Source organism: Salvelinus sp. IW2-2015, linkage group LG16 (assembly GCF_002910315.2).
Source record: "Salvelinus sp. IW2-2015 linkage group LG16, ASM291031v2, whole genome shotgun sequence".
Taxonomy (NCBI): domain Eukaryota; kingdom Metazoa; phylum Chordata; class Actinopteri; order Salmoniformes; family Salmonidae; genus Salvelinus; species Salvelinus sp. IW2-2015.
Genome location: NC_036856.1, coordinates 16,651,613 through 16,670,776, shown reverse-complemented (window position 1 = coordinate 16,670,776; position 19,164 = coordinate 16,651,613). Strand labels below are relative to the sequence as shown.

Sequence of the window (19,164 nt, the reverse complement as noted above, 5' to 3'; positions counted from 1 at the left end):
CTGAAAAGTTGCATATCGCGGGACTATTCGAAGCTAGTGCAGTATGCCGCAGGGTGTTCTTGTGCTGGTCAAGGGCAGTCAGGGTATGGAGTGAACCAAGGGCTATGTCTGTTCTTAGTTCTATATTTTAATGATGACATGTTAAAGTGTCTTTTCAAGATAATGGAATAATCCGTCTATTACTCTGTGTCTCTGACCAGCTTCCATGATTAAATTTGACCAGGTGGTGCTGAATTACCATATATGAGCCTCTCCTTTCTGTGCCCTGTATCTATTCTGCATGGTGCCGAAATGCACTTGATGAAGATGACTATTTCTTCCTCCCTCTTCTATGTGTGATACTCTCTGATGTTCAATGAACCCTCCTCGTCTCTTCCCTTCTCTCCGTCAGTTCCGACTTATGTCTCACTTTGAGCCTCGGGACCTGAAGGCCTTCCTCTGTGGAGCCCTCTCCTGTACCCCACCCACTACAACGGGCGAGCCGGGCTACGTGAGTGACACGGAGACCTCCACCATCTGGGAGATGAGGCACCGCCACGACTGGGACCGCTGGCACCAGCATGCAGGAAGACAGAGCAGCAGGCCGCATCCACAACCGTGGCTCAGAACAGTGTGACGGAGAACTCACCTCGCCGCTCGCCCGCTCCACACGAGATGAATCTCTGAGAAGGAAGAGAGAGACTTGTAGACGTGCTTTTGCACGGAAACACAACACACACACACCCACACCCACCACACAGCACACACATCACACACAACACACACAACACACACACAACACACACACACATCACACAACACACACACAACATCCAACTGGATACACAGTCAACTACTCTGCTCAGTGCTTTTCTCATTGGCTATCTGCTGTCTACTAGCATATTAGCAGGCTGAGATGTGAATCGCATTGGATACCTGGTGAAGGGCGGAGTTGTCTGTGCACTGAGGAAGTGGGCCCAGGACCTCAGATGTATTTATTCCCCATGCCGCTCTACAGTCTGCACACACACACACACACACACACACACACACACACAAACACACACACACACACACAACACACACACACACACACACACACACACACACACAACACACACACACACACACACACACACACACACACACACACAGTCAGAGAGAGACCTTGAAGAGACTCAGAGAAGAAGGACTGGTGGGACCTGAACACCCACAACATGCAGGTACGATATGAGAGAGAGACAGAGACTGGACGACCTGAGACTGCAACATGTGGAAGACAGATATTGCTGTTTGCAGTACAGAGATAAAACTCACAAACCAATGTTTATTGTATTGTTAAAAAAGGATGATTTTTGTAATTTAAAAATAACATGTGGTTTATGGGCAGCCCAGGGAATAAAGGAATCTTACAGCTGTCTGAGATGACGTTGTGTGTGTGTGCGCTTGTGTGCATGCAGGCTGGTGTTTGTGTTTTTCCATGATCGCAAGTATACCCAGGAGGGCTGTCAGTTGCTATGATGTCAGATCACTGTCACTACCAGACACACTCAACACATGTACATACACACTCATACACACATGCAAGAGCGCACACACACACTGTCACAATCATTTGCCATTTGATTCTTTGTAAGAAGCAGGTCAGGACAGAGATGATGGAGGACAGTGTTCCCCTGAGACAGTCAGCCTGTGAACCTGTAGATACTGTTGTAGCAGATAGCAGACTGGCCCTGTTACACACAGATCAGACTACACTCATTTGGCTCTGAGCTGAACCTGGCCTTTCATCTAACTGCAATGGTGGTGCTACAAATCTGTGTTTTCATTCACTCTGCAGTTTGTTTGTTTGATTTGGCCATATCTCCTGCTATCATCTCTGTTATGGTTACAGGGTTTGAAACGACTATGGTGTAAGGTTTTGGCCGTGTATTGCTGTTATTTCAATTGTATCACTAACCTAAACTACTGCACTGTTCCCACGACCTTGTCATGTCAACCTTACTGTCTGTAGCATAGACACAGCTTTGGTCGACGGCAACATTTTACTCAAGAATACGATTCATGTACAGTAAATCCCATTTAGTTGGTGGCCACAGTTTTTCGGGTCATAGTCAAAGCATGTGCACTGTATGCATGTACAGGTAGACACTCAGCTCAGTATTCAGTACACTATGTTCTATCCCACGGTGTGCACCGTGGTCTGGTTATAGGAAATTCCTCTCTGGGTTTTACTGTTCCTGTCCGTAGAATCAGTCATTGAGGCCCAGACCTGCATGGGAAACAGAGGAAGGGAGAGAGAGAGAGAAGAGGAGAAACTGTCCAGAACGGAGGATTTTACGAGACACATGAGTTCCATAAAGAGACAGGCAGGTTGGATATGGAGAAGTCTGCCTCTGAGCCCTGAATACCTCTACTGCTGGACAGGAGGATGATAAGGAGGAGGCCACAGTAACCGACTGCATCATATCAGAACCACACCTCTAACCATACACGAACAGTCGCTAGTTATTATGAGAGCCCAGTGTGGTGTTTGTTTGCCTGAGTGATTTAACTAACTGTGAAAATACCTGTGAACATGTTGATATTCTGTCTGTCTGTGTTGAAATTGTCCCTGAGTCTCAATCTCCTTCTGTTGAAATAGAAAGAGAGGCAATGTCGCCACCTGCTGGTCATGAGCAGGTGTTGAATTTGGAATTCAGAGGTGGAGGAGGAGCCCCATTTGACAGTTTAGAGTTAGGGTTGAGCCATGTTGACTGTTATCCGCCATGTCTCTCCACACTTTCCTCTTGTCCTATGTCCACACCCTGGCTCAACCCTTACCCTAACCCTGGTTTATTTAAGCAATAAGGCCAGAGGGGGTGTAGCATATGGCCACCTGGATACCAGCTGTTAGCTGTGGTATATTGCCTATATACCACAAACCTCCGAGGTGCCTTATTGCTATTATTAACTGGTTACCAATGTAATTAGAGCAGTAACAACATTTTTTTGTCATACCCATGGTATACCATCTGATATACCACGTCTTTCAGCCAATCAGCATTCAAGGCTGGAAACACCCAGTTTATAATGTACTTTTGATCCTACTTTTTATCTGGTTGTGAGTGATAATGCAAATTTCATTGATTAGAGTTATTACCTGAATGCAAAGGACAACCAGCCAGGGGATACCGATGGTACAGAAGGGGAATGTCTGACTAAATCAACAACGGCTTGGCTCATTTAGTAGGAGTCCCCTTTTCATTCAATGACCAATGACCATAAAGTACAAGGTTGAATTCTGTTTATTAAAATACTTTGGTTCACTCTCAAGCTGTAGTAATAAAGTACTGTCAGGCAGCACATGTGAAGATACTCACCCCAAAGACACAGGAACACAGGCATACATACACATACACGCAGATAGGCGGCCACAGAGGACGTAAGATAGAGAGGTGCAGAGCGGCACTGCAGCTGTTAGTGTGAGTCAGTAGTTCAGCACTGCAGCTGTTAGTGTGAGTCAGTAGTTCAGCACTGCAGCTGTTAGTGTGAGTCAGTATTCAGCAACTGCAGCTGTTAGTGGTGAGTCAGTAGTTCAGACACTGCAGCTGTTAGTGTGAGTCAGTAGTTCAGAGCACAGCAGCTGTTAGTGTGATCAGTAGTTCAGCACTGCAGCTGTTAGTGTGAGTCAGTAGTTCAGCACTGCAGCTGTTAGTGTGAGTCAGTAATTCAAGCACGCAGCTGTTAGTGTGAGTCAGTAGTTCAGCACTGCAGCTGTTAGTGTGAGTCAGTAGTTCAGCACGCAGCTGTTAGTGTGAGTCAGTAGTTCAGCACTGCAGCTGTTAGTGTGAGTCAGTAGTTCAGCACTGCAGCTGTTAGTGTGAGTCAGTAGTTCAGCACTGCAGCTGTTAGTGGTAGAGTCAGTAGTTCAGCACTGCAGCTGTTAGTGTGTATCAGTAGTTCAGCACTACTGCAGCTGTTAGTGTGAGTCAGGAGTTCAGCACTGCAGCTGTGAGTGTGAGTCAGTAGTCAGCACTGCAGCTGTTAGTGTGAGTCAGTAGTTCAGCACTGCAGCTGTGATGTGAGTCAGTAGTTATGCATCACTGCAGCTGTTAGTGTGAGTCAGTAGTTCCAGCACTGCAGCTGTTAGTGTGAAGTCAGTAGTTCAGCACTGCAGCTGTGAGTGTGAGTCAGTAGTTCAGCACTGCAGCTGTTAGTGTGAGTCAGTAGTTCAGCACTGCAGCTGGAGAGGGAGCACGACGGGAGAGATAGTGTGTGATTGCTGTACTGTGTGTTAGTGTGTACGTATGTGAGTGTGAAAGCAAGAGATAAAGCTGGGGCAGAGTGGTTCTGATTTGCTGCTGCTGGACAGAGGCATCGCGGAGATGAATGTGTCAAGCGACAGTAGACGACAGAACAGACACATGATGGAGTGCGAGAAAATGAAGAGAGCATATCTTTAAGAGATTTCCCTCCATCTTTCTCTCTCTCTTTCTGTCCTCCTCCTCTATGCAGCAGAGCAGGCGATGCTAGTGTCTCTCTAATGGAGGGATTCTGCACACGCACTCAGGTAAGAAATACTGCTGACCACACACACTGAGTTATTACCTTTCTCTGTGTATCTGTTCATTCCTATTTTGTTTAATATCACCACCAAATGACTTCATAGTTTAGTTTGGAGTGGGCAGGGTATGGTTGTAATGAGATCGGTAGATTTGAAATATTAATGTGTTCAGCTTTATAAATAATATGTTTGTATGGGGAGTTGGAGAACTGGCCTGTCTGCTTTTCTACATACTTGAGCTGCATTTGTTTGTAGATATGTGAGGGTGTGTGCGCAGTATGCGTACATGTACAGTACTTCAGGGGGGTGCAGAGAGCGATAAAGCACACCTAACATCAGGTTGCTCAGATGAAGTCTGCAATGTTCATCAGTCCCAGTCTGTTCTGGCACATGCTTTCCCCTGCTTCTCCTCCCCTCTCCCCTTTTCCTCTCTTCCTGTTCTCCTCGTTTCCCCCTTTCCACTTCTCTCTACTCTGTCCCTTCCTTTCTCTCTCTTTCTATTTGTTTGCCCTGTGCTGCACCCCACCCGCCCCTCTCTCTTTCTCTCTCTCTCTCTCTCTCTCTGTTTGTTTGTCCGGCTATAGGCTGCAGTGCTGAGCTAGGCTGGGTAGGGATGGGGCTGTGTAGTATTCTCCAGTGTGCTCCAGAACCCTGTGCCCCTCTGAGCATCAGACTCACGCACACATGCAGAGTCCTCCCACCTCTCACCCTCCTGTCCTCTAGCCTCTAGCGCAGTGCCAAAACAGGGTGCATCTACATGGGTAGGCAGACAGGTATTCAGGCAAGTACACACTCACAGCAAACACAAACAGAGTATACGGAGCACACAATGCAAAACACAGCCGGCATCAACTCCATTCATTATTGTTGGTTAAATATTATGCACATGACAGTTTCATTTTTGAGAATTGTGTTGTGACTCCCCTGCACTATTTTCTTCTGGATCTTCTTCCTCTTTTCGAGTCTCTGTGCTGGGACTGACTGACTGCTGTTCCCACTTCCTTCTCTACCTCCCGCACTATCTCCACCAGCCGCCCAGGCAGCCGCAGAGAGAGCAGGGGGGAGAAGAACCCAGAGGAAGAGGGAGGAGATTGGGGTTGACCCCTCCAAGGTGGAGGCATCCTGACATGTCTGACCACATTGATAGGGTGAAGATAGGCTGGGAGGGGGGCATGAACTACCCGAGGGTGGGGTGTGGAGATGCGCATGGATGTGTTCAGGTGTGGGGGAGGGAGCAGGGTGAGCGCTTGGGGAGTGTGGGTTCTCTCCACAGGCTCTGTGTATGTCCTCAGTGGGAGGTCCAAAAAGGCAGGGCCTATGCCTGTAATAGCTGATATGTGAATTGCATTAACCCTGTCCGCCTCTACCCTCTCAGGCAGCAGGGGGAGCTGTAGGGCCGACGGTGGGATATCTCTAACAAAACACCTTAGCAGATGCCCCCAAGCAGCTCCAGAGATGGGGCTGAGGGTGAGTCGTGGCCAGAGGGCAGCCAGGCTGCGGAGGCCTGTTTGGTTGTCCAGACTGTGGGTCTGGCTGGGGGCTGTGTGGTAGAGCTGGGAGAAGAGCAGGTCCAGGTGCACCCAGGGATAGTGCAGCAAGAAGGAGATCAGGGTCTGGGAACATTCCTGGCACGGAGTGTAGTTACAGTACAGTATGATGTAGCTCACTTCCTCATACACTTCTAGTACTGAGGACAAGTAGCTGGGGAGGCACACACAAGAGCCTTGCAGTAAATGCATACAATATCGACATTGCTACACAGTTTGCATTGAGAGTATGAGTGACAAACTCTGACTCACCCCTGATGGTCAAACAGCAGGGGCTCAGGGTGTTGACCTTGTGCAAGACAGTTGCTAGCCTGGCCCCTCTGCACTAAGGTCCCACTGGGGTCCCATAGCTCATAGAACAGCAGCAGGGCCCTGGCGCCCGAGGGCCCCATGGGGAAGCCAAATGCTTCACAGAACTGGGAGTAGGACACGGCTGCCTCTGCCCCTGTCAGGATGTGTTGGGGGCACTGAGGGCAGTCAGGAGAGCTGGACGCTGACTGATGGTCACTCATCACACTGACCTGCAGGGGGCAGTACACACAGACACAGTGAAAATCTTCCAGGTAAACAAGTGTTGTACACGGGAACATCATGTTCACCACTTTACCAAAATATATGCACAACTAAATGTGTGGGAACGGCAGGGCATATCTATTGCAGTGTGTCTGTTGAGAGACAAATTTATTCTATGTAAATGGTCATTGTTATTCACAGGAGGGAAAAAATATTTTTCTTTAAGATGTATTGAGCTGCTGAGAGTCATATAGCTGATTATTATTATGTAAGATGTGATATTCTTGTGTAACGGGGTGAAATGACTCAGTTATGCCAGAGGAGAGGAGAGACTGGGCTCTTGACTCAGTTGATTCATGATGAGTAACAGCTTCACTGGAAGGAAAGTAGAGACGTCTCTACAGAGCAAACATGACCCCATTGGCCACATGTGGGTACTTGGTGGACAAGTTGGACACAGTCTAGCCCACATCAGCCCAAAACAGACCAGCCTACAACAGCCCAACACAGTCCACACCAATCTCAACACAGGCTAGCCCACACCAAGCCCACACCAGCCCAACACAGGCCAGCCCACGCCAAGCCCAACACAGGATAGCCCACATCAATCACACATCAGCCCAACACAGGCTAACCCACACTAGCCCAACAGGGGCCAGACCACACTAAGCCCAGCACAAGCTAGCCACCACCAAGCCCAGCTAGAAGAGGGGGCTCAGTAGAATATTTGGGGGTATGGTGTGCACACAGGCCTTTTTCTGCAACCGTTACTGAGAGTATGGTTCCAGTTTAAGTGTGCTGTTGTGTGGTGCCCAATTTTTTTTATCTTGTACACCAGGAATGATGAAGTCTTTAAAAAAAAGTGCTTGTGACATACAGTACCCGTCAAACGTTTGGACACACCTACTCATTCAAGAGTTTTTCTTTATTTGTACTATTTTCTACATTGCAGAATAATAGTGAAGACACATTAGTGAAGACATCAAAACTATGAAATAACACATCATGTAGTAACCAAAAAGTGTTAAACAAAACAAAATATAGTTTATATTTGAGAAATCTTCAAAGTAGCCATCCTTTGCCTTGATGATAGCTTTGCACACTCTTGGCATTCTCTCAACCAGCTTCACCTGGAATGTTTTTCCAACAGTCTTGAAGGAGTTCTCACATATGCTGAGCACTTGTTGGGTGCTTTTCCTTCACTCTGCGGTCCAACTCATCCCAAACTATCTCAATTGGGTTGAGGTCGGGTGATTGTGGAGGACAGGTCATCTGATGCAGCACTCCATCACTCTCCTTCTTGGTAAAATAGCCCTGACACAGCCTGGAGGTGTGTTGGGTCATTGTCCTGTTGAAAGAAAAATGATAGTCCCACTAAGCGCGAACCAGATGGGATGACGTATCATGCTGTGGTAGCCATGCTGGTTAAGTGTGACTTGAATTCTAAATAAATCACTGACAGTGTCACCACCAAAGCACTCCCACACCATCACATCTCCTCCATGCTTCACGGTGGGAACCACACATGCGGAGATCATCCGTTCACCTACACGGCGGTTGGAACAAAAATTGTGAAATTTGGACTCATCAGACCAAAGAACAGATTTCCACCAGTCTAATGTCCATTGCTTGTGTATCTTGGCCTAAGCAAGTCTCTTCTTCTTAACAGTTTCTCTTGTAAAAATATCAGAGTGGTGTTTTGCTGAGCTTGGTGGTGAATAAGTGTACCTGGCCTTACTTAGGAACCCTGTGGTGCAGCTCTGTTATTTACAAAACAAAATGGCAGGGCTGTTGTAGCAGGAAAGCAGTGGGTAGAGTAAAAGACAAGTGAAATTAAATGGGCAAAAGAAAGGAAATGCTACTGGTTTCTAAGAAACACAGTGCTTCTTCTCTTACTGTCTTTCTGTCTGCCTCCATCCTTTTTTCTCCTCCTTTGTCCTTTTCTTCGTCACTGATCCAGAGATAGTGTAGGCTCTGTGTCGCACTGTCCCCTCTGTGTCTGTCTGGTAATGTGCAATACTTCCTTCAGTCTTTGTCATCCACAGCTCTTCAGACAGTCACTGTGTAGTCGTGTCAAGAAGTGTTTTGTTTTCTGCACGGCACTGGCCATACCACGTACCATGGTAACAATCACGGTGGCCACTCAAGGGCACTGGAGTGTTTTGTGTAAAGAGTTACTGTTGGGAAGGACACCCTAAATACTGTGTTTGTCTCTGTTTGTACAAAGCTGAATAAGTAATATGATTTTGGCAAAGACTCTGAATAATTGTTATGAAATCAGACGAGGACATTTGAGATGTTTTCGCTCTCTGTCGCACAAGATACATGTGAAATGGTAATATGATACAGAAAAGTATGTTTATTTTACTTCTCTGGTATTTAATTTGGGTTGTGTACTCATAAGATACACTGTGCTGTGAGTTGTGTCAGCAATATCTGCTGTGTGTACTGCGTGTGAGTGTGTGAGTTTATTGCGTGTGAGCTGTGTTGTGAGACTTGTGGGTCTCTCTTTCCCTCAGCTGTGTAAAGTTGTGTAGGCTACACTATGAGAGATAGAGAGAATTGACAGGAAAGAGAGAAGGAGATAGCGGGAAAGAGAGTAAGTATTGGAGTGTTCAGCTTTTTCTGGGGGGGAAAGAGTGGAAGAGTGGAATGAACAACAGAAAAAGGAAACGAGGGAGGAGGGAGGAGCGGAGAGGAAGAGAGGAGGGGATGCCAGTTCGCTAGAAGTCTAGAAGAAATCTGACTTTAGGAGCGACCAGGCTGACACTAGATTCTGTTCACTCACTATTCCTTCCTCTGTCATCTCATTCATACAAAAACACATTGAACTCTGGCCACACTTAGGTTGATTCACTCTCATTGGGTGTGTCAACGTGTGTTCGGTAGAATGTACAACCCCTGTCATGTTACCACCAGTACTCCGAAATCAAACGGCAATAACACTACAAGCACAGTTCAACTTCTATTATCCAGAGGTTACAGCTACTGTGCTTCAGTGAAGTTTATGTTTTAGGGGATGAGGTTACAGCTACTGTGCTTCAGTGAAGTTTATGTTTTAGGGGATGAGGTTACAGCTACTGTGCTTCAGTGAAGTTTATGTTTTAGGGCCTTACCTCCACTACATGGTAGCACAGAGTGAATGGATATGTCAGATTTCACCAGATTGCATGTGAGTGTGTATGTGGTAGAGTTAGGAAACCGTTACTAACTAGGTCGGTGAGTGAATAAGTGATGACTGGTGTGTGTACAGGAGTATTTAGAGGGGTGCTCCGGATGTGTTGATGTTTCTACAGTGGCTGCTGATTCACCTGAGAACAGGATGTTAGGCCTGAATCCAAAGCTTTGGCAACAATCGGAAGCAACTTTCCTAACCCTGTGTCCTATTCACTGTTGCAACCAGGCATGGCGGTCTGAGTGTAGGCCTACGTGTGTGTGGTGTGTTTGTGTGTGAGCGGTGCCTGGTTCTAGATAATCCTCCTCAGCAACGGCTGCGTTTTACACATGACTGACTCTCTTCCCTACTGCACACGCTCTCTCTCTCTCTCTCTCTCACACACACACACACACACACACACACACACACACACACACACACACACACACACACACACACACACACACAACACAACACATCCACACACACGACACACACACCAAACACACACGCACTCACTACGCACCAACATTCGACACAACACTATTCTCTCTCTCTCTCTCTCTTTCTCTCTCAGTCCCTATTAAATCCTATTCTCCAACGTTATCCATTTATGACCATTTGAACCTTGCTTCCAGTCTCAAAGGGCATCATCTGCCACTTTTTGTTGAGTGTTGGTTAACAAACCAGTAGAATTAGTAACTGCTGAAGCACAGAGCAGTTAGGGTTGTACTGTTACTCTCAGATCTCTGGGACAACCCAGACCTCTATCATACTTTAACATGATCTGTGTTACTTTTCTCATAATGGCTGTGACTATGGAGCTTAGTGGTTTGAGTGGTGTATTCATTTTGGCTCAGGTACCACATAAATTAGGCCATCCAAGTTAACATCATGGAAAACACCCATTAGAATATATTGGAATCCTGACATCCTTCTTCCATAACATCAACCTCCCTTCTCTCTTTCCCCGTCTTTCATCCACATTTTTAGTCACTGGATAGTTAAGGGGCTTATCCTAAGCTCCTCCCACTCTTGGCTGAGACAGAGGGAGCGAGGGAGAGAAGGAGAGATAGACAATAGAATTGAATCACTCATTTGGTCAGAGCTGGTAGGCTACAACCAAGCTCCACACACACTGAGAGGGGAAAAGAGAGAGAAGGAGTGAGTTTAGAGAAAGAGGAAACGGTGTCAGTTGGAGAGGAAGCCTCACTCACACCTCCAGGAACATAGTGAAGAGGGAATTGCAAGACCGGAGACACAGCAACCTAGCCTGGGAGCAGGAGGACTGACCAGCCTACTGAACCACACAGGCAGAGAATATAACAGAGAATAAAACCTGAGCCCTTTGGGTACAGAAGACCAGGGACAACAGCCACTCTGAGACAGTGGATCCACAACAACATTCTACCACCCTGATCCAGACACTGAGGAACCAGAGACCCAGAGATCCAGAGGAACCCCCAACAGCACCCTCGCGCTGCCTTCCAGAGTAGAATATGTCCTGCCAGCCCAGCCAACCCTGCCACTGAGCCGCTGGGGCACCATGATATCCCATTACCCCCTGGCCATCCTGCTGCCCTGGCCCCCCGGCCCCCACGGACACTGTTCCGACATGGAGGCCTCTCTGCTGGATGGGGAGGGAGGGGTGGCCCTGCAGAGGTACCAGGCTCGATCACCAGAGAGCAGCCCCCGGGCACCATGATATCCCATTACCCCCTGGCCATCCTGCTGCCCTGGCCCCCCGGCCCCCACGGACACTGTTCCGACATGGAGGCCTCTCTGCTGGATGGGGAGGGAGGGGTGGCCCTGCAGAGGTACCAGGCTCGATCACCAGAGAGCAGCCCCCGACACTGGGTCAGTCACTACCTGTGTGTGTGTGTGTGTGTGTGTGTGTGTGTGTGTGTGTGTGTGTGTGTGTGTGTTGGTGTGTGTGTGTGTGTGTGTGTGTGTGTGTGTGTGTGTGTGTGTGTGTGTGTGTGTGTGTGTGTGTGTGTGGTGTGTGTGTGTGTGTGTGTGTGTAGCTGTCTTTCATGTACCTTTCTCTGTGTGTCTCTGTCTATGGTGGATAGTCTTTAATGTTAGGGAAACATTGTTTCACACTTTCTGCTGTGTCCTTCCAGTGCGATGGACTGGTCTTCTCATCTGCAGTGGGTCTATACACTTTCCTGCTCTGTCTCTCTGTCTGAGTTGTCTCTGTGTTCAGGTCTGCAGGGCCTAATTTAAGGAGATATGTTTTGGTAGTTTCATTGTTGGGCTGAGGTGTGAGAGAGACACTGTACAAAGGGATTCAGGAAATGTACAGAAAAGTAGACGATGGCAGACCATTCAATGTCCAAAGTCTTTAGTGTACTAGAAGGAACAGTCCAATGTGATTGTGTACAGTAGTGAAGGCTGATGGCAGACAGACAGGGGGGACAGCTCTACCTTCACAGAGAAGTGTGACCTGTACTTCTGCTGAGCTCTGTTTATTCCTCAAACATCAATCTGTGTGGTTGTGGTGATTCTGAGGAAACGGAGGAGGGAGAGAGMGGGGGAGAAGGAGGGGGTTGTTGTTGAGCGGGAAGCGAAGCCTAGTCTCTAGCCCATGTCAGCAGTTCTGCTGCACAGAAGCATGTAGGTAGTGCTGACCGCTGGTAACACACGGTCGCCCTCTCTGACCACTCCTGACCGCTACTGACCTGCTGAGTGGTCATCCATCCATTCAGGGAACCTTCATCACTGCTGCCTTCCACACAGTTTAAGTTCCAACTACCAAGAAGTGGTTACATCAGAGTCTATCAGCCATGTAGCTGGAACATGAACCATGGTTGTGTTTATATATGATGTACTATTAGTGTGTGTTTATAGAGAGGTAATAACAGTTTATTAACCATGTCACTTTGAGTGTTTGCATGAGAGAGATGTTTTGTGTACCTATTTGAGCCCTGAATCTTTTGAATCTGGCATTTACCTTAACATTGTTGATGTGGTATCTAAGAATAGAGGTGTTTGGGTGGTCTGTGTATGTTTGACCAATGAAATGTAGATACGGCAACTATTAGTAGGTCTGTGGCTCAGTACTGAAGTACATAGTGTTGATAGGGTGAATATGGATATAATCTGAATGGAGGTCTGTGTGTGCTCAGTGGATATAAAGTGTGACATTGTGAATGTTTGTGATGGTCCTCCCCTGGTCCTCTTATCTGACATCCTGGCTGACGTCTCTTCCCGACTCGCTGAACAGTTTCCGCCCATTGTTTCCCGGACAGAAAGGCCAGGCCGGACGGCAGGCCTCTCCCACTGACCACTGCTCACACAGATTCCAAACATACATATTCCAAACATACAGATTCCAAACATACAGATTTGTGATTTCACATGAAATAATAATACACACACACAGATTTTGTGTACATACGCACATGTACACAATCACAGTGTGTAGGCTAATAGGCCTAAGCTCGTTTTGGCATTGACACACCAAACAATGAGTCTAGTCTGTGTGTGTTAAATGCAGTCTGAATCGTGTTTGTTTGATTGTTTGTCAGAGAATGACCAACCTCACTGTACTCTGATAGCACACTCTGTTTCCCTATATTAGACTCTCTCCTCCCTCCCTATCTATTCACACTCTGTTTCCCTATATTAGACTCTCTCCTCCCTATCTATTCACACTCTGTTTCCCTATATTAGACTCCTCCCTGTCTATTCACACTCTGTATTCCTATATTAGACTCCTCCCTATCTATTCACACTCTGTTTCCCTAAATTAGACTCCTCCCTATCTATTCACACTTTGTATTCCTATATTAGACTCCTCCCTATCTATTCACACTCTGTTTCCCTATATTAGACTCTCTCCTCCCTATCTATTTGAATGTCACAGGTGCATTTAGTATTACATTTTTGTCCTCCTGTTAGTGGTTACAAGAGAAAAATTGCTCAAATTTTACAGACTACAGTTACATAACATTTATGCCTCTTATGCATTTCTGTCCAGTAGAACTTTGAGACTTTGACAGTTCTGCTCCCTTGGCTTGTGAAGCATTGTTGTAATCTATGTTTTCCCTCCCTTTCCCTCCTCCTTTCTTCTCCTCTTCTTAATGATCGGTTACAAAACCAGGCCAGCCATAAAGTAAAGCAGTGTTTTAATGTGTTTTAATGGCGCTGTTATGTGGTCCTGTGGTCTGTGGATGATGGCCGCCAGGTTCAAAGTGCAGGTCAGAAAGAGAGATGTAATGCTGAGGTGTCCCTGTTCCATGTTACTGGGGACTTAGAGCCTCATAAAGACAGATAGAGCTGCCTCCTAGCTCCTGGCTCATGGAAGATGATACTGTGATCTGTTTTTCCACTCACAGCCACAGAGGGTGTAACAGAGCAGTTTGGTGATAAAGCACGCAGCTCAATAAACTAGAATGCAGGCAATATTCAACAAAACCCAATGACTGGTAATAAACCAAGCAGGGCCATTCGATAGTGGGCCATTGAAATAGCAGAAGCAATAGCAGACCACGAGAGTAAATCCACAATGATGATGTGGTTTCCAAGGAAAAATAGAAAAGCTGACCAAGCAGTCCTACTTCCCGTTTTTTCTTCATTTCTTGCACTTTTATTTTGATGTGACGTTCAAATGTTTCCTTTCTAGCTAACCTCTCATTTTTTGACAGTCATGTGCCATTATGACACGACAATGGAGTTGAGTTTGTTTTGGAGTGATTTATTATGACACAGAGGAGAACTGAGGTTGTCTGTAAAAACACTGCCATTCAACAAACCTCCCATTGCTACAGTCCGGGGAAGGAAACTGACACTTGATTGTCCTAAATAGAAGTGTTTCTGTGTTGACCCAAAAGTACAGAAAAAGGCTCATTACTCCAGTCACATACTTTACTGGGCCTAACCAATTGTTCTATTATGTCACGGCTGTTGAATGAAGTGGACCAAGGTGCAGCGTCGTAAGTGTACATTTTCTTTTTATTAGAAAAGACGCCGAACAAAACAATAAACACTACAAAACAAACCGTGAAGCTTAAGGCTATGTGCCACAAACAAAGTCAACCTCCCACAAAGACAGGTGGGAAAAAGGGCTACCTAAGTATGGTTCTCAATCAGAGACAACGGTAGACAGCTGTCCCTGATTGAGAACCCTACCCGGCCAAAACATAGAAATACAAATAATAGAACGAAAGAACATAGAATACCCACCCCAAATCACACCCTGACCAAACCAAATAGAGACATAAAAAGGATCTCTAAGGTCAGGGTGTGACATATTATGTGTTTTTTTCGTGTTATTTGTAACTTATTTTGTACATAATGTTGCTGCCACCGTATTTTACGGCAAAAAAGGGCTTCTGAATATCAGGACAGCGATCACTCACCTCGGATTAGACAAAGATTTTTTCTTCAACAAGCAGGACGTACAGGATGTACTTCAGACACCCGACAAGGCCGAAATCCCCGTCATTGGCAAGAGAGAGACAGCAGGTACAGAGGACACATGGCGGGGTGCATTGTAAGGATACGGCGACGGCGAATGGGAAATCTGCCTTTACCATCAGTATTACTTGCCAACGTACAATCATTGGACAATAAATTAGACGAGATACGATCACGAATATCCTACCAACGGGACATCAAAAACTGTAATATTTTATGTTTCACCGAATTGTTGCTGAATGACGACATGGATATTCAGCTGGTGSGATATACGCTGCACCGGCAAGAAAGAACAGCACACTCCGGTAAGACGAGGGGTGCGGTCTGTGCATATTTGTAAACAACAGCCACTTGGCGCTCCTAGTGGCCAGGGACTTTAATGCAGGGAAACTTAAATCCGTTTTACCTCATTTCTATCAGCATGTTAAATGCGCAACCAAACCAGAGGGAAAATAAATTCTAGATCACCTTTACTCCAAACACAGATGTGTACAAAGCTCTCCCTTGCCCTCAATTTGGCAAATCTGTCCATAATTCTATCTTCCTGATTCCTGCTTACAAGCAAAAATGAAAGCAGGAAGCACCAGTGACTTGGTCTATAAAAAAGTGGTCAGATGAAGCAGATGCTAAGCTACAGGACTGTTTCACTAGCACAGACTGGAATATGTTTTGGGATTCTTCCAATGGCATTGAGGAGTACACCACATCCGTCACTGGCTTTATCAATAAGTGCATCGAGGACGTCGTCCCCACGGTGACTGTACGTACATACCTCAACCAGAAGCCATGGATTACAGGCAACATTCACACTGAGCTAAAGGGTAGAGCTGCCACTTTCAAGGTGCGGGACTCTAACTTTCAAGGTGCGGGAAGCTTATAAGAAATCCTCCTATGCCCTCCGACGAACCATCAAACAGGCAAAGCGCCAATACAGAACTAAGATTGAATTGTACTACACTGGTTCTGACACTTGTCTTATGTGGCAGGGCCTGCAAACTATTACAGACTACAAAGGGAAGCACAGCCGCGAGCTGCCCAGTGACACGAGCCTACCAGACGAGCTAAATCACTTCTACGCTCGCTTCGAGGCAAGCAACACTGAGGCATGCATGAGAGCATCAGCTGTTCTGTACGACTTTGTGATCACGCTCTCCGTAGTTGACGTGAGTAAGACCTTTAAACAGGTCAACATTCATAAGGCTGCTGGGCCAGACAGATTACCAGGAGGTGTGCTCCAGGCATGTGCTGACCAACTGGCAGGTGTCTTCACTAACATTTTCAATGTCCTTGATTGAGTCTGTAATACCAACATGTTTCAAGCAGACCACCATAGTCCCGGTGCCCAAGAACACTAAGGTAACCTGCTTAAATGACAACAGACCTGTAGCACTCACGTCTGTAGCCATGAAGTGCTTTGAAAGGCTGGTCATGGTTCACGTTAACACCATTATCCCAGAAACCGTAGACCCACTCCAATTTGCATACCGCCCAAACAGATCCACAGATGATGTAATCTCTATTGCACTCCACACTGCCCTTTCCCACCTGGACAAAAGGAACACCTACGTGAGAATGCTATTCATTGACMACAGCTCAGCGTTCAACACCATAGTGGCCACAAAGCTCATCACTAAGCTAAGAATCCTGGGACTAAACACCTCCCTCTGCAACTAGATCCTGGACTTCCTGACGAGCCGCACCCAGGTGGTAAGGGTAGGTAGCAACACATCTGCCACGCTGATCCTCAACACAGGGGCCCCTCAGGGGTGCATGCTCAGTCCCCTCCTGTACTCCCTGTTCACCCACGTCTGCATGGCCAAGCACGACTCCAACACCATCATTAACTTTGCAGACAACACAACAGACGAGACAGCCTATAGGGAGGAGGTCAGAGACCTGGCCAGGTGGTGCCAGAATAACAACCTATCCCTCAACGTAATCAAGACAAAGGAGATGATTGTGGACTACAGGAAAAGGAGGACCGATCATGCCCCCATTCTCATTGATGGGGCTGTAGCGGAGCAGGTTGAGAGCTTCAAGTTCCTTGGTGTCCTTATCACCAACAAACTAGAATTGTCCAAACATACCAAGACAGTCGTGAAGAAGGCATGACAAAGCCTATTCCCCCTCAGGAAACTAAAAAGATTTGGCATGGGTCCTCATATCCTCAAAAGGTTCTACAGCTGCAAAATCGAGAGCATCCTGACTGGTTGCATCACTGCCTGGTACGGCAACTGCTCGGCCTCCGACCGCAAGGCACTACAGAGGGTAGTACATCACTGGGGCTAAGCTGGGGCCATTTGGGGTAGTGGTGCACTTCATAGGGAATAGGGGGACATTTAGGGTGCATCCTATGGGAGAATCTAAAAAGGAGGTCCCTCCCCTCCGACCTTCTCCTCCAATGGGTTTTTGAAAAGAAGACAAGGAGAGAGGAAATGAGGAATCAAGGAAATGCAAGTGCCTGCCATCCAGGACCTCTACACTAAGCGGTGTCAGAGGAAGGCCCTAAGAATTGTCAAAGACTCCTGTTACCTCAGTCATAGACTGTTCTCTCTGCTACCGCATGGCAAGTGGTACCGGAGTGTCAAGTCTAGGACCAAAAGGCTTTTCAACAGCTTTTACCCCCAAGCCAAAAGGCTCCTGAACAGGTAATCAAATGGCTACCCGGACTATTTGCATTGTGTGTGTCGTCGTCCCCCACGCTGCTGCTACTCTCTGTTTATCATATATGCATAGTCACTTTAACTATACCTACATGTACATATTACCTCAATTAGCCTGACTAACCGGTGCCTGTATATAGCCTCGCTACTGTATATAGCCTCGCTACTGTTATAGCCTCGCTACTGTTTATAGCCTCGCTATTGTTATTGCCTCGCTACTGTATTTAGCCTCGCTACTGTTATATCCTCGCTATTGTATATAGCCTCGCTACTGTTATAGCCTCGCTACTGTATATAGCCTCGCTACTGTATTTAACCTCCTCTACTGTTATATCCTCGCTACTGTATATAGCCTCGCTACTGTATATAGCCTCACTACTGTATATAGCCTCGCTACTGTATATAGCCTCACTACTGTATATAGCCTCGCTACTGTATATAGCCGCACTACTGTATATAGCCTCACTACTGTATATAGCCTCACTACTGTATATAGCCTCACTACTGTTATTTTTCACTGTCTTTTTACTGTTTTTATTTCTTTACTTCCTAATACCTATTTTTTACTTAAAAATTGCACTGTTGGTTAGGGCTTGTAAGTAAGCATTTCACCTGTTGTATTCGGCGCACGTGACAAATACACTTTGATTTGATATACTGCAGTATTTTCTTCAAAGTACACCTCTTTGTTGGCATCCTATTAATTTCACACTCTTGGGTAGCATCTTGCAAGTCTATCTAGCTGCTCCATGGTTCATACTGTATTATGGGTCCTGGATTAATTGGGGCATAGAGAAGTTGTGAAGAGTCAATAGTCAGGCTATTGTCCCTGTCATCCTCCAGTCCAGGCCTGGGCATCACACATCACACCAGAGGGTCAGATCTCTCAACTGGGGCAGAAACTCATCAGACCATAGGGGCACACGGCAATATGGTGCCCCCCTACTGGGTAACTCAATTCTGAGTGGTTTTGATACTGTAGCAGCTGTGTGTGCATGTGTGAGGGGGGGGGTCGTTGTTGATCACACACATTTGGATGGGCTTTAGGCTGCGGATGATAGTGGTACAGTGGCGGTAGGCTGTGTAAGCACACTAACCTTTTTAAATCAAATAGATGCACTAAATCATGCAGACGCACACAAAACCTGGACTGCACACCACAAAAACCCCAGCCCCTGGCAGCTTGTGCAAGAGGACTGCGGTAAACAATGTGAGCCCCCTCCCCTCCCCACAACACCCCAGCCTGATCCCAGTCATGTGTCCCAGCTTACTGCGTGTTCTGCCTGAGCAGGCAGAGTGTTTGTGTGTGTGTGTGTTTATGTGTGTGTGTGTGTGTGT

General features: G+C 46.7%; 2 protein-coding genes across 2 annotated transcripts in view; one reads left to right on the top strand and one right to left on the bottom strand.

The window, feature by feature from the left end:
• Nucleotides 1-5,454: 5,454 nt before the first annotated feature.
• LOC111975943 (putative C->U-editing enzyme APOBEC-4) lies at nucleotides 5,455-11,359 on the bottom strand. The gene is made up of 4 exons (XM_070447699.1): nucleotides 11,304-11,359; nucleotides 11,036-11,042; nucleotides 6,325-6,593; nucleotides 5,455-6,226 (listed from the first exon to the last, which is right to left on the bottom strand). Exons 1-4 carry the CDS (start codon nucleotides 11,357-11,359, stop codon nucleotides 5,455-5,457), a joined length of 1,104 nt encoding a protein of 367 aa, XP_070303800.1.
• An 83-nt stretch (nucleotides 11,360-11,442) lies between these two features.
• rgl1 (ral guanine nucleotide dissociation stimulator-like 1) overlaps nucleotides 11,443-19,164 on the top strand; it is a 35,270-nt gene continuing 27,548 nt past the window's right edge. The window contains exon 1 of the mRNA XM_024004245.2: nucleotides 11,443-11,599. Coding sequence (XP_023860013.1) covers nucleotides 11,444-11,599 — 156 coding nt within the window. The 5' untranslated portion in view covers nucleotide 11,443. The remainder of the gene's footprint in view (nucleotides 11,600-19,164) is intronic.

What these genes read in the sequence shown, in the direction of transcription:
- LOC111975943 (XM_070447699.1), bottom strand. Translation starts at nt 11,359, where the DNA reads ATGTCGGAACAGTGTCCGTGGGGGCCGGGGGGCCAGGGCAGCAGGATG. An exon ending in CTGCTGTTTGACCATCAGGG is followed by an intron (nt 6,227 to 6,324) that starts GTGAGTCAGAGT and finishes GTGCCTCCCCAG; the next exon opens with CTACTTGTCCTCAGTACTAG.